At 42.3% G+C, this 15,169-nt stretch overlaps 1 protein-coding gene across 1 annotated transcript in view; it reads right to left on the bottom strand.

Moving 5' to 3' along the window:
• The window catches only part of itpr1a (inositol 1,4,5-trisphosphate receptor, type 1a), a 103,268-nt gene that overhangs the window by 61,369 nt on the left and 26,730 nt on the right, over positions 1-15,169 (bottom strand). Inside the window, exons 15-22 of the mRNA XM_063214850.1 lie at positions 14,351-14,492; positions 10,971-11,132; positions 8,858-9,030; positions 8,419-8,538; positions 5,625-5,819; positions 1,766-2,017; positions 1,228-1,369; positions 426-570 (exon numbers count right to left, since the gene is read on the bottom strand). Coding sequence (XP_063070920.1) covers positions 426-570; positions 1,228-1,369; positions 1,766-2,017; positions 5,625-5,819; positions 8,419-8,538; positions 8,858-9,030; positions 10,971-11,132; positions 14,351-14,492 — 1,331 coding nt within the window. The remainder of the gene's footprint in view (positions 1-425; positions 571-1,227; positions 1,370-1,765; positions 2,018-5,624; positions 5,820-8,418; positions 8,539-8,857; positions 9,031-10,970; positions 11,133-14,350; positions 14,493-15,169) is intronic.

The raw sequence follows: 15,169 nt of genomic DNA, 5'->3' as shown, positions 1-15,169 counted from the left end.
CTGCATTTGAACATGGGAGTCCCTTGGGCTTGCAAGCCCATGTGGGTCAAAGACGTCCAAATTTAAATGGTCCTTCAGTGTAACGGATACCTTCTGCTGACTGTAACTGTAAAAAAAACCTTGATTTTTTAATTGTTTCAAGTGAATGGATTACAGCTGAGGCTTTCATGAATTCACTTGAAAAATAGATAAATAAAAACCGTCATGTTTTTTACAGTTACAGTCAGCACAAGGTATCTGTTACACTGAAGGACAATTTCATTTTGGACGTCTTTGACCCATAAGTGGGGGACTTAGTGTGCTGCACCACAGTGCCCCCCTAACAAAGTAAATCTAACGTTATTGCACATTTTTTAATTGAGGTTTTGAAAATAATGTTTTTTTTTGTTTTTTCTTAAACAGAAATATAAAAGCGTATCGTGCACCTTTGCCTGGCTCTCTGTCCTTGAGGACGGGGAAGGTGGTGATGTGGACGCAGTCGAGGATGGCCAGCAGGATCTTGGTAAGGCGCAGCAGGTCGGTGAAGTTGTAGAAGCCAAAGTAGATCAGGTTCCTGGCCAGGTTCACCACCTACAGGAAATACAGCAGAACAGAATGGAGACGGCAGTGAAACTCTGTGTGTGTGTGTGTGTGTGTGCGTGTGCGTGTGTCTGTCTGTCTGTGTGTGTGTATGTGTATGTGTGTATTGGTTTATTTGTGTGTGTTTGTGTGTGTGTGTGTGTGTGTGTGTGTGTGTGTGTGTGTGTGTGTGTGTGTGTGTGTGTGTGTGTGTGTGTGTGTGACTGTACCAAAAAAAATGAAATACCATCCTTTAACATCTGCCATTGAAAGCTGTGGCTATAAATGTGTCCTCATTGTTCTTGTCTTTGGCAGTCTAGGCCATGTGCATAGGCTGGTGGTCAGTGGACTCAACATCAGTGGACTAAGTAAAAGACGGGCCAGACAGCTAGCTAAATACTGCTCAATATCAGCTGTTATAGGGTGCATGTTCATCTGGAAGAGAAGATGTTTCCTGTATTCTTAATGATGCCTTTCCATAACAAGATGTGTCTTTTGGTCAAAATAGTTGTTGGATTATTCATCATATTTGGTTCCTATTGATTTTAACTTGTGATGTGGAATCAAATAAAGTACATAAAATGTGTCTGTCTGTCTGTGCATGTGTATGTGTTTGTGTGTGTTCGTGTGCGTGTGCATGTGCGTGTTCGTGTGTCCACTTGTACCCACCTCAAAGGTGAGCTTGTTCTTCTCCTTGTCTGCGAAGGGGAAGCTCTGGCACACCACATCTCGCAGGTAGTTCTCCACGAACTCCATGGTCTGGGAGAAGCGCTCCTTCACCTCGTCCCTGGACGTGCCATCATTGTCATAGCTGAGTGGGGGACAAAGGGACAAGATCATGAGTATTCATTCACTGGGCATAAGGAGTGTTCTAAGTACATGACATTACGCACTCCCCTGTCTGACAGACAGTAGCACTCCCCTGTCTGTCAGTGTAATTAGTTAGGTTCCAGGTGAAAGTCCACAATATAATGACAGCATACAGAGAATATATTTTTTTAAATCTTACTACCGCTTCAAATAGATTATACTCACTCATAAATAATGTGTAGTGTAATGTAATACAGTGTAGTGTAGTGTAGTGAAGAGAACCATTTTGAGACTTTTGGATGTACTTGATTAACCAACAGATGAGTGTTTTAGTGCAGCGCAGTGCAGTGTAATGTAGTACAGTGTAGAGTAGCATGGTTGTACGATTTGTACTCACTCGTCGATGGAGATCATGGAGGGGATCTCGGACCAGAGGCGGGCATACTTGACGGGCGTGACCTGCTCCTGGGGGTCGCGGTCCACATGCATGTGCAGCATGAGGCGGCAGAAGGAGGCGCGCAGGTCGTACGGCAGGTCCTCGTCCGACATGCAGCGTAGGATCAGGTCCACGTCCAGCTGGCCCGAGATCTTGTTGATGGCCAGGTACTGCCGGTCCAGGCACATCCGCGCAAACAGGTTCAGCTGGTACCTGAAAGTCAAGTCAAGTCAAGTTTCTTTGTATAGCGCATTTCATACACAGGTGCAATTCAATGTGCTTCACAAAAAAATAAAAATAAATAAATAACAAGAAAGAATTAGAGTCAGAGAAGAAATAAAATATCAAAATAAAACATTAAATAATTAGAATAAAAATATTAAAAACCTATCAATTATTAAGCGGGGCGGGGTGCAACAAACAGAGGTGTCAAAAGTCAGAGAATAAGTAAAAGTAAAAAGTAGATCGACTGTGTTGTTACTGAAAAACACTACTACTGTTACTGAAAAACTAGAACCCACCCCAAATTGGATCCAACCAGCACAGAGTCAGCTGATCGTAAGACAAGTACACAGGTATACAGGTTACAACTAGATAAGCTGCCTGTGTTTGGAAGACACCAACTCCTAGATTGCTTTGGATTAAAGTAGGGGAGGAAAGGGTCCTTATACTTTGTGTCCATTGTTACTGGAAATAAAGAAAGAAAGAAAGAAAGAAAGAAAGAAAGAAAGAAAGAAAGAAAGGCACCAGTCCATAAATGGGTCTGCATGTTCATGGGGACCTAAGTTCAAATCTGGCCTGGGTCATTTCCCAACCCTCCACCATCGCTGTCTTCCACCACGTTCCTGTCTCTTCACCATCTCTGCCATAATAAAGGCAAAAGAGGCATAAAGAGAAAAAAAAAGTGTGTGTGTGTTTGTGTCCATGCGTGCATGTGCGTGTGTGTCTGGGTTCTTCCATGCCCACCTGCAGAGGTGACAAAAGTAAAAGTAAATAAGTAAATACACAGTAAATTTGCCAGTGTTAATTTTGCAGTGTTAAGGCTTATTAACACTATTGGAGTAATTCCAACACCAAATGGAGTGAGATGCTCTCCAGTGTCAGTGACAAATGAAGTTGTTAAATTGTGTGGAGTTAGAAGTACTCCAGAGAGCCCCCGCCTCCTCGAGGTGATGGAGTTTGTCTGCGCCATTGTATGCCCTAGTAACAGAGAACTTAAAGAAAATGTTTGACTTTTGGTTCTCTAAAGGTTGGGGTTATTACCAAACCAAAATCTACCACTTACAAACGTTCCCTTTGGTTACAGTAAAAACCAAGCAGCCATTGGTTCCGGTTCGGTTCTGGATACGTTTCGGATACGTCATTTTTGGTTCTGTTTCGGTTCTCACTGGGTTGCCAGGAAAGTGATGTCCCCTGATGTTCCCCCAACTTTGTTTATACTGTGTTGTTCAGAGCATAAGCAATGATGACTGTCCACCCGATTAAATCATATACGTCTACATATTAGTAACATTATTTCCTCCAGATTTAATCATGTACACAATCTTTTTTTTTTTTATTCCATTTCATTCATTTAACTCAACTTGGTTGGGTTGATCTAAGGTTTGGCTGTGCACACAACATCACACAAAAGATGTGTTGAGTGAAAGAAATAACTTGAGAACTTGTTACACCTTTGCCGGTAACAAGCAGACCCCTCACAACCAATCTGTCCATCAGCGCCTGGCCAAACCTAATTACTTAGGGCTGGTATATCATGACTCAATTGCTTGCACCTGAAAAACTCCTAATCAATCTGGTCACATGGTACTCTTGAGCCTGTATATAAACCTGGACTGTCACAGTGCTTTAAATATTTGCCTGCCTGCCTGCCTGCTGGCTGGTCAGCATAGCGCTTGTTTACCTGCTTTGCAAGCAAGCTAAAGGTGCTTTTGGCTTATGGCATTTGTTAGCTACATCTTGTGCCTTGCTTTGTGAGCTAGTCAGTAACAGCACATGTTACATTGCTTGCTCCATTGTGCACTTGATGTAGATGGTATGGTTATATTTTAAACTTCATTAAGGAAAACATTTGGTATTAATACCCACTAGATTGTGTTTATACATGCTCAGTTGATATTTCTCTCACATTGGGGTGTAGTACAGCATAGACTGATATAAAATATAAATATTTTACATGTTTTCAGCAATTTTAAACATTATCTTAAGAGAGCAGTGTGGCAAACTGATGCCAGGCGCAGGGTGTTTCAGTCATGGTGGAGGATGGGAGGTGCTTAATTACCATGATCAGGGTACCTCAACTATGGTGAGAGATAGTGGGGCAGGACCAAAACACATTCACAATAATAAACAACGTTGGGGGACGTACCCAGAACTAAACTGGAACCAAGGGCTTGTGTTCCAGGAACCTTCTTGGAACTAAAAATTATTAGTAGGGTGCTCCCCGAAACTGCTTTACTCTTTATAGTGTTAGCTTAACACTATAAATCTAACACCAGTGTTTAACACTGATCTGGAGCAGGACCAAATAGACACTAGAACAGTGTTAATTTTAACTCTTTAAGTGTTATTTTAACACTACACAATTTACTGTGTAAGTAAAACTGTTTCGTTCAAACATAGATAACACATCCGAGTAACCAGTATAGCCATGTACTTGTCTTATAATCAGCTAACTCTGCACTGGTTAGATCAAGTTTGTGGTGGGTTCTTGCTAGCCTGGTCCTGACCATCCCATAATACTACCATTTCCATTTCGTATTCATGGTCTGGACTTTGTTTGATCTGACGCGATTGCAGGAAGCAGGAAGGACATTTTCGGAAAAATCAGGATTTAACTTATAAGTTGTTGAACAAACATGTCTGACGTCTATCTATGGCGATGTAGGACCGTTTAACAGACATGTCTGACAGAACATCCTACCGTAGGATAAAATTACAATGTAGAACCGTTTGTCAGAACACCGGCGAAAATCCTACCAGTCAACATCGCTCCACAGAAGACAGGTACCAGACGTAGTGCGGAGTGTCTTGGCGGAAGTACGTAGGATGGCGCGCAAGGCTAGGTTCTTGCAAGGTTTTTAGTGTTTTTCAGTTACAAAACAGTCTATGTGATGGAGTGACCATCACTAGGGTTGTGTGTGTGTTCCGACTATCATACCAATGAGCCTGGCCTACCCCAAAACGTCCAGGTTCAATTCCGCGCTGGGCAGCTCTACTTCCCTTTGCTACAGTCTATCTAACTCAGTAGGCACAATGGAGTAAGTGGTGTAACAGCTACGTAATATCATGTACTGGTGTTGTACTTACACCATGTATTTATTTTTACTTTTGGCACCTCTACCCACTAGGGATGTTAACCGGTAACCGTTTAACCGATAGTCAACCGGATCAACTTTAACCGGTTAAAATTTTCTGCCACCGGTTAACCGGTTGTAATAATAATAATAATCAAAATAATAATTTCCTCCCAAAAAGCCCCAAAAACCGATAATTTTGAGGTTTTAGTACGATAATTCAGCATTTTCCATCTGGCAACAGTGGCTGGACATGGCAGGTCCTGTCTGCGCAGCAAAAAAAAAGGCTTATGTGAAAAATGAAATTTTAAAAAATCAGTGCTGTGCATATCAGGCACGCGAACGTTGTATAATTTAAGATTACCGGTTAACCGGTTAACCACCGGTTAATGAGTCTCAGTAGCCGGTTAAGAGTTTTTCCAATTTTCGCCATCCCAATGGAGTATGTGTAATAGCTGTGTAATATCATGTGGTGTTGTATTTACACCATGTATTTAATTTTTACTTTTGGCACCTCTACCCACCTGTAGTAGCTGATGACCTCCTGGTCCTCCCTCTGTCCCTCCTTGGCGTCCTGTGCCAGCTCCCGGATGCTCTTGCTCTTCACCTCCCCACTGCTGTCCTTCCAGAAGAGCCAGACCTCCTCCTCGTCCTCCTCCTCCTCCTCCCCCGCCTCCCCCAGCACCGCCCCTGCCACCTCGAACCGAGACAGCACCAGCCTGATGCATACACGTACACACAGTATACACACATGGATATGCGTCATACAAACACATACAAGCACACACACACGCGCACACACAGACACAGACACACACACACACACACACACACACACACACACACACACACACACACACACACACACACACACACACACACACACACACACACACACACACACACACACACACATACACACAGTCACTTATCAGATGACATCTGGCATTGGTGTGCTGCTAAGTTCAAATGTTTTTTTCATGCCTGACTGGGAAAGCAGAAATGACTGTCATTGCAGCTGTAAGTGGGCAATGGCTGTATGACACAGTAGAGCAGACAGTAGCACTACTAAAAAACTAGATTTATTAATAGCCTCTTCCTCACTATGGTCAGACCGATAGCAAAGTAAAAGATCTGTACGATCTCCATGGAATTTGTATCTCATGGATTTCATTTTATAATATTTTATGTCTGTAGTAGGGCTGCACGATTATGGAAAAAATCAAAATCACGATTATTTTGGTCAAAATCGTAATCACGGTTATTAATCACGATTATTGATTTTTGCAGATTTTTTTGAAAATTATAACAAGATGAACTAGACTGCCTGTGCAGTCGCCTTCGACTGCTTAAGGTATATCCCCGAAACGCGACGCTTCCAGTCCCCCATCATTCCTACCACTCCCGTCCACCATTTCGTAAACGTATATACAGATGTGACATGACGTGCATAGGCTTAAAACCAAACGACTATTGTGAAAATGAAGCAAAAAATGGGGCAAATGGTTATACTGTTTTAATGGTTCAGTGGATATACCACATTAGGTACAGTGTAATAACCAGTGTAACAATATTTAATACAATGTAATTTTTTTACTTACATCATGTGTTTGTGCGTAAGTGGTATTACATGGTATTGCATATTGTTACACTGGTATTACACTATATTACATGGTATTGCATACTGTTACACTCGTTACTACACTGTACCTGATATTGCATATTGTTACACTGGTATTACACTAGTATTACATGGTATTAAATATTGTTACATTGGTTATTACACTGTACCTAATATGGTAGATTCACTGAAATGGTGAACCATTAAAATAAGGTGTTACCGGGCAAATCAATCCATCCAGTCAGAAGTTATGGGCCAAATGAAAATTCCGCCATTTTGAAAGTGTTGTCTTCCAAACTCGAACCAGTTCATGAACCTAACCTAGAGCATTCACACACAAAATCTGAGACAAATCCATCCAACCGGTCAGTAGTTGTGGGCCAAACAATAATTCGGCCATCTTGAATTCAGCCATCTTGAAAGTGTTGACCTCCAAACTCGAATCAGTTCATGAACCTACCCTAGAGCATTCACACACCAAATCTGGGACAAATCCATCCACCCGGTCAGAAGTTATGGACCAAACAAAAATTCGGCCATCTTGAATTCAGCCATCTTGAAAGTGTTGACCTCCCAACTCGAAGCAGTTCATGAACCTACCCTAGAGCATTCACATACCAAATCTGGGACAAATCCATCCACCCGGTCAGAAGTTATGGACCAAACAAAAATTCGGCCATCTTGAATTCAGCCATCTTGAAAGTGTTGACCTCCAAACTCGAATCAGTTCATGAACCTGTCCTAGAGCATTCACCCAAAAAATCTGGGACAAATCCAAACATCCGTTCAAAAGTTATCGCGTTAACACGAAAGACCTTACGCGGCGGCGGCGGACGCGGACGCGGCGGCGGCGCACGCAAAACCATTACATCCCCGACGCTCCGCGTTTCGGGGATATAAATATAACCAAGAATGAATTATATTTGGAATGAGCAAAATAGAATGAATTGTATAATTATGTAAAGGCAATAGCATGAAACCTAGGTGGACAGATTTCTGGCCAGAAACACCAGCCTGTCAGTATGTTCTGGCTTCAAGGACGCTCTCAAAGGTAGGTCACTATTGCCACGATTAAATCACGATTGAAATCACGACTTCGATTTCACGATTTTATCACGATTTTCGATTATTTTCGATTAATTGTGCAACCCTAGTCTGTAATATACGTATGTCTGTCATACTGTTTTACAACTTATTTATTGACTCAGAGGGCCTCTACAAGTTTCCCAACTAGGTTGCACACAAAGCTTTAACCAGTTTAAATTATCACTAAAAAGATGGCTTAAGGCTAATCAAAAATGTGACCACTGATCATTGTGCTTTGTTACAGTAAGCACTGCCATATGGCATGTGCATCATCATGTGTGTATTGCCTTGTTGTGTTAATGTAATTGTACATGTTTTTGTATGTTTTAGTAGGATTCTGTTGCTGCTCCAATTTGTGACTTGTAGTGGCAACAGTAGTGCATGTATTGTCTATGTTTTTAATGTGTGTTTGTTTTTAGCTCCCTGCTCAGGGACCACAGATGTAAACTAGCTTCTAGCTAACTCTGGTACTAGATTCTGTCTGTACACGGTCCCTGTCAAATAAGCAATACACTAAACTAAACTAAACTAAACTAAATGGCATAAAAAAAATCTGATTTTGGCTCTGACTGTGGAAAAGGAAAGGGCAGAGCATAGCAGAGCTACTGTACTTGGTGTCGATGAGGATGTCTGCATTGGCTGGGTCCAGCACCGCGTTGCAGATTAGCTCCTGGGTGACGGGGATGGACTTGTTCATGGACACACACAGGTCTGACAGGTAGTCCAGAAACCTGAAGAGAGACACGCAGATGCATACATACACTATGAGCAAAACTATGGACAGAGTACAGATATTACAATAACAGAGACATACACATGCACAGGTACACACAGAAACACAGACACAGACACACACAGACACAGACACAGACACAGACACAGACACACACACACACACACACACACACACACACACACACACACACACACACACACACAGAGAGACACACACACAGAGAGAGACACACACACATACTCACGCACACATACACACAGGCGACGCACACGCCCCACAAACACACACACACACATACAGATATACAGCCAGACCTGGGTTCCCGGTTCTTCCTGACGAGGCTGACGAAGGTGTCTATCTCAGCGGCTGTGATGTGTTTTTCCAGCAGCTTGCGGTTGTTGTGCAGCAAGGCCGTGATGGTGTCCTCCGCCAGCACGTCATAGCCGATCTGCTTCTGCATGAAGCGGAAATACTTGGCTATGTACTCCTACAAGCAGAGGCAGAAAGGAGAGAGAGAGAGAGAGACACACACACACCCACACACACACACACACACACACACACACACACACACACACACACACACACACACACACACACACACACACACACACACACACACACACACACACACACACGTATGCACACAGTCACACACACACACAAACACGTATGCACACACGCATGCACACACATACATGCACACGCACATGCACCCAATGGTAAGACATAACGCCAAACCAACATCAGGATAAACACAGTTCCCACATCTGCTTATAGAATCTACAGCAAGTTCCTGTCCATATTGCATGAGCATCTCTGCAATGTACCACACCTTTCAGAAACACTGATCCACCAAGTCCACTTATCTGTGTATTGGTGTGGACCAGGCCTGGAATTTCGACATTTTAGGGGCAAGGCCACTTGGCCTTTTGAGTTGTCAATTTTTTAAGGGCATAGGCCTAGAGGCCAAAGGCAGATAACCAAGGCCATACAGTAAAACAAAACAATAATTGTGCGTGAAGGGTAGGGTGACCATGTCCGTGACAGCATAAATGAGGACATGTTTTTGGACAGGGGGTTTGGGGGTCCTCCCCCAAGAAAATGTGCGTTTCTTAGATGCAATTTTATGCATTTTAATCAATTATGTGTCCGGCTTCATGCTAAACCGCAAAACCTAGTCAGAGAGGGCATCTAGGCCACTGTGGCCTTATGGCAGATATTTTTCAAGGGCACAAGGCCAAAGTGGGAGAAATTCCTGCCCTGGTGTGGACTTATCTGACACAAATTACATGGTGTCTGTATAACAATTGCATTTATAGGCCCGAATTACAAACACATTTTCAGCATTGCCGTAGAAAAACACATGTGTTTTTGCTTGTAAAGAAGACACTCAGGGTAGACTTCCTTCACACACACAAATGCAAAGTTTTGTGAACGATACAGAGACACCTGGAATGCAGTGAAATGGAATGGAATGGCAATAATATGGGCAATGTACTGTAGCTGCTATGTACTGTGTTATGTTTGAGGCAGTCAAACAAAATCCCGGACGATTTTGAAATTCCCCTCTTTGGCATTTTATAGGTCTCAAAAGAAGAACATGTCCGGGAAAAAGAGGGCGTCTGGTCACCCTAGTTAAAGGGTTTAGCAAAAAGCAACTGGACTTCTTCTGGGAGCTTGTAGATGTTTCTTAAGTAGATGTTTCATTAAAGTAGCTTCCTCATCAATTTCCATTCAGCAGAATGAAATAAACCTCCAAGATGTCCAGTTGTGTAAACCCTTTGGACTAGCACCAAAGGGTCTCCCAGCCCTCCATAAAACATTAGAGAGGTTAGTGTTGGCTAAATTGCCTGTGCTACTAAGGTCACCTGGTTCTTCCTGTAGTCCTACTGGGAGTATCTCATTACAGAGGCTAGTGTTAGCTAAACCATCATCACTGTCTATGTAGTGAGGTCACCTGGTTAAACTTTGTGTATCTGTGCTACTGAGGTCACCTGTTTCTTCTGTTGGGAGTACTGTATCTCATTACAGAGGCTAGTGTTAGCTAAACCATCATAACATAACAACTCATAACACAAATGTAGTGAGGTCACCTAGTTTAACTGTGTGCATCTGTGCTACTGACGTCACCTGGTTCTACCTGTAGCCCTATTAAACCAGAGATTCTTTACGTATATAGAGATATGCCAATGTAATAGGTTGCTATGGGCACCTAACATGACCAGGTTCCGGTCTGCCTAAAGGGGCGTGTCATAATACCCCTAGCATTGAATAGAACAGTCCTTAGGTCTGCCTAGGTCTGCCTAAAGGGGGATCCCCCCCCCCCCGCAATAGTAGAACCCGGAAACAATGGGCCAATGGAACCTCTCTCTCTCTCTACTCTCTCTGATTAAACTGTGTGTTAATCTGTGCCACTGTGTTCACCTGGTTCTTCCTGTAGTCCTGCTGGGAGTGTCGCAGGACGCGGTAGCAGAGGCGGCAGATGTGTCTGAAGGGGGCGTGGCGCTGGTCGCCCAGCTCCTCCAGACGCAGCATGGGGCCGTTGGGGCCGCTGTCTGTGAACGGGGCCTGCAGCAGCTTGAAGATCTGGCAACACATCAACACGGAGGAGTTGAGCTTACGACGGTCAGAGTTTATTTTTAATTTTTCTTTACATTTTTTTTTAAATTTTCATTTATTTCTTCAGGACATTGCACATTAATGAACATATACATACATGCACATATATGTAAATGTGCCAGATTGTAGCCCAAAGGCTAATTTCCATCTGGTGTCCAAAATAGGCAGGCTAGATGTTAACAAGCATTATAAATTAAAATCCCAAACATACATCTAAAACCAAAACAGACTGTTAGTAACAAAAGAAATGAAACACAATACAGACGCAAAAAGCATGTCAATAAGAAGAAAAAAAAGAAAATGGTCCCAAGATAGTATTACTGTACATATACACTATACATATACACTACATCTTTCAATGAATTTGTATGTTACACGGAACAGAGCCTGCAGCAGCTTGAGGATATGATAAAGACATCAACACGGAGGGGTGAAGTGCAAAAATGCTCATTTAGGCTGCAGTTTACTATACAGTATATTATTTCATAATTCACTATAAATTGAGCCTTCAGAAATGGAGGAGTAAGGACTACAATGCTCACTTATATGTAAACTGAGTCTACTATACACCTTTATATAGTAGTTTGTACTGTATGTTACACTGAAAGATTGAAAACAAAAGAAGAACGGAAGGAAAATTAATTAGAAGAATGACGAAAAGAACGACTGAACAAATTAAATACAGAACAAATAATATAGCTGCAAGCAGCAATGCGGGGCCAAGCAGTAAACTTGCCAAAGTCGCCACGGCAACAGAAGGAATTGCAGCGCCCCCTTTGGCCCAAATCTCGCCAATGTTGGTGTGCATTCCTTGGAGGGGAGTGTGCTCACATGAACCAAGTTTATTTTGAATCCCTTAAAGGGCTGACAAATATAAGCTCACTTCCTGTCACCTGTTGGTGGCGCTAGAGAGTTTGAGCTGGGAATCTGGATTGTTTTTGTGGGAGGTCATGGGATTGACTAGTATGTGTGCAAAAAATAGCTAAAAGAATCTGACAAACGGTTGCTGAGATATGACCTCACTTCCTGTTTTGCCACTTTTACGACAATTTTGATTGGCTGTCACCTCCAAACGATAAGAGGTATCAAAAATTCTTTGGATACCCTAATACCTATCAGTCTGAAGATGATGTGTACCTTTTTGCTGGTCATTCTGACAAAAATTGTGTGACAAGTAGCAATTTATTGAATTTTACAAAATTCAAAATGGCGGAATTTCCCTTCTGTGTTTACATAACATTATATAGTGCGTTGGATTCGGCTTGGCCCAAGGATTCTAGTGATAATAATATATTTTACATTGTGCACATGGTTTAAAAGCTACAGGCAAAAATGTAGCTAAAATTTTGACCTGTTGGTGGCGCTACAGAGTTTGAGCTGGGGGTCTGAACTTTTTTTCAGTAGGTCACAAGATGGACATCTATGTGTGTAACAAATCCTAGCCGAAACCGACAAAGGGTTGCTGAGATATGACCTCACTTCCTGTTTTGCCACTTTTACAACAATTTTGATTGGCTGTCACGGCTAAACGATAAAAGATATCTAATATTTCTTGAGACCCCATACAAACCTCAGTACAGAGATACAATATACCGAATTTCGGGCGAAATGGTCAAAAATTGCGGGAAAAATAGCATTTTTATTGAATTTTACAAAATTCAAAATGGCGGGAAAACTTTCCAGGCAGAAAATGACGTCATAGGGTGCGTTGGATTCGTCTTGGCCCAAGGATTCCAGGGATTCCAGGTTTATGAAAATTGATCCAGCGGTTCAAAACTTACAAGCAGAAATGTACCTGCGACTTTCACCTGCTGGTGGCGCTAAAGTATTGGGGCTGGGGACCTATAACTCGCTGTGGGTAATGTTGATGCTGCCTCAAATATGTGTGCCAATTTACAGCATTTTTCTATGTATGGTTCTATGGGCTACCATAGACTTACAGTGAATTTTACAAAATTCAAAATGGCGGAATTTCCCTTCTGCGTTGACAGAACTTCATATAGTGCGTTGAATTCGGCTTGGCCCAAGGATTCTAGTGATAATAATATATTTTACATCGTGCATATGGTTTAAAAGCTACAGTCAAAAATGTAACTAAAATTTTGACCTGCTGGTGGCGCTACAGAGTTTGAGCTGGGGTTCTGATTTTTTTTGTGGTAGGTAATGGGATGGATTACTATGTGTGTACACAATCCCAACCTAATTCAACAAACGGTTGCTGAGATATGACCTCACTTCCTGTTTCACCACTTTTACGACAATTTTGATTGGCTGTCACGGCAAAACTATAAAAGATATCTAATATTCCTTGAGACCCCATGTGTAGCTCAGTCTAGAGATACTATATACCAAGTTTCGGGCGAATTGGTCAAAAATTGCGGAAAAAATAGCATTTTTATTGAATTTCACAAAATCCAAAATGGCGGGAAAACTATCCTGGCGGAAAATGACGTCATAGAGTGCGTTGGATTCGTCTTGGCGCAAGGATTCCATGGATACCAAGTTTATGAAAATTGGCCCAGCGGTTCAAAAGTTACAAGCAGAAATGTACCTGTGACTTTGACCTGTTGGTGGCGCTAGAGCGTTGGGGCTGGGGATCTATAAATTGCTGTGGGTAATGCTGAACCAGGCCCGAATGTGTGTGCCGATTTACAGCATTTTCCTACGTACGGTTCTATGGGCTGCCATAGACTTGCAGAGGGATAAGAATGGTGCCTAAATAATAATAATGAAGAAAACCTACTAACTCTATAGGGGCCTTCGCCAGCTTCGCTGCTTGGCCCCTAATAAGAACACATTCAAAAAAAGAAGGAATAGGCGCAATACGAATAGCAATAAAGAAACAAACAATGAAACAATGAATGGGCAAGAGCAGAAAACGAATGAAAGTAATGCATTAAAGGGGTATTCCACTATTTTGGGGCTTAATACAGTTAATACAGTCGCTAAGCTAGTGAAAGTCAATGGATCCGTGTAGCATGCTAAATGCTACACGGATCCATTGACTTTCACTAGCTTAGCTACATACCTCCTCTTTTAACTTGTCTTAAAGCAAGACAACGCTTAACATGAAAAATAAGACACTTTACCACCTTTATAAACCCCGGCCAACGATTTTAACTGTATTAAGCCCCAAAATAGTGGCATACCCCTTTATGAAGGGATGTGTTTGACCGTCCGTCTACCTGTTTGAGGATGTTCTGTTCCCTCATGAGCTTCTGCCGTTCCCTGTTGGGCTTGTTGACCATGATCTCCAGCACGTCCTGTGCACTGCTGGGGATGTCCACCACGAAGTACACCAGGTCCTCCAGCAGCTTGGTCACCGCCCTGTGGCATTCAGCAGAGCATGAGGGACTGTTACAACCCAAAACATAATAACTGCCAATAACGTAATAACTGCCAATAACGTAATAATTTGGGCCCATTTGAAACGTAATAAAGCCAATAACGTAATAACTTGCCAATAACATAATAACACTTCCCTACCCATAACGTAATAACATTTTGCCAATAATGTAATAAGGTATTACGTTATTGGCAGGTTATTACGTTATGGGCCTTACACTAAACGATAATGTAATAACGATGCCAATAACGTAATAATCTGCCAGTAACATAATGATTTGGGCCTTGGTCACCGCCCTGTGGCATTCAGCAGAGCATGAGGGAGACACATATGTGTTAAGTAGAAGTAGAAGTGCTGGTATGGATGTAATTACAACACCAGTAGTGTGCGTTTATTTACAGGGGGTGGACAAAATAACGGAGACACCTGTCATTTTAGTGTGGGAAGTTTCATGGCTCAAGTGGACCAGCCTGTAGGCTAATCTTCATTTATGGCACATGGTACCAGTAAAGTGAGGTGTGAAGGTTCTATTAGCAGGGTGAGAGCACAGTTTTGCTCAAAATTTTGCAATGCACACAACATTATGGGTGACATGTCAGAGTTCAAAAAGGAGAAATTCTTGGTATGTGTGTAACTGTTGCATCTTTGACCGAGACAG

This window comes from Engraulis encrasicolus, chromosome 14, assembly GCF_034702125.1.
Source record: "Engraulis encrasicolus isolate BLACKSEA-1 chromosome 14, IST_EnEncr_1.0, whole genome shotgun sequence".
NCBI lineage: Eukaryota > Metazoa > Chordata > Actinopteri > Clupeiformes > Engraulidae > Engraulis > Engraulis encrasicolus.
Note: the sequence above shows the minus strand (reverse complement) of the source record. Positions and strands in the feature narration are given on the sequence as shown.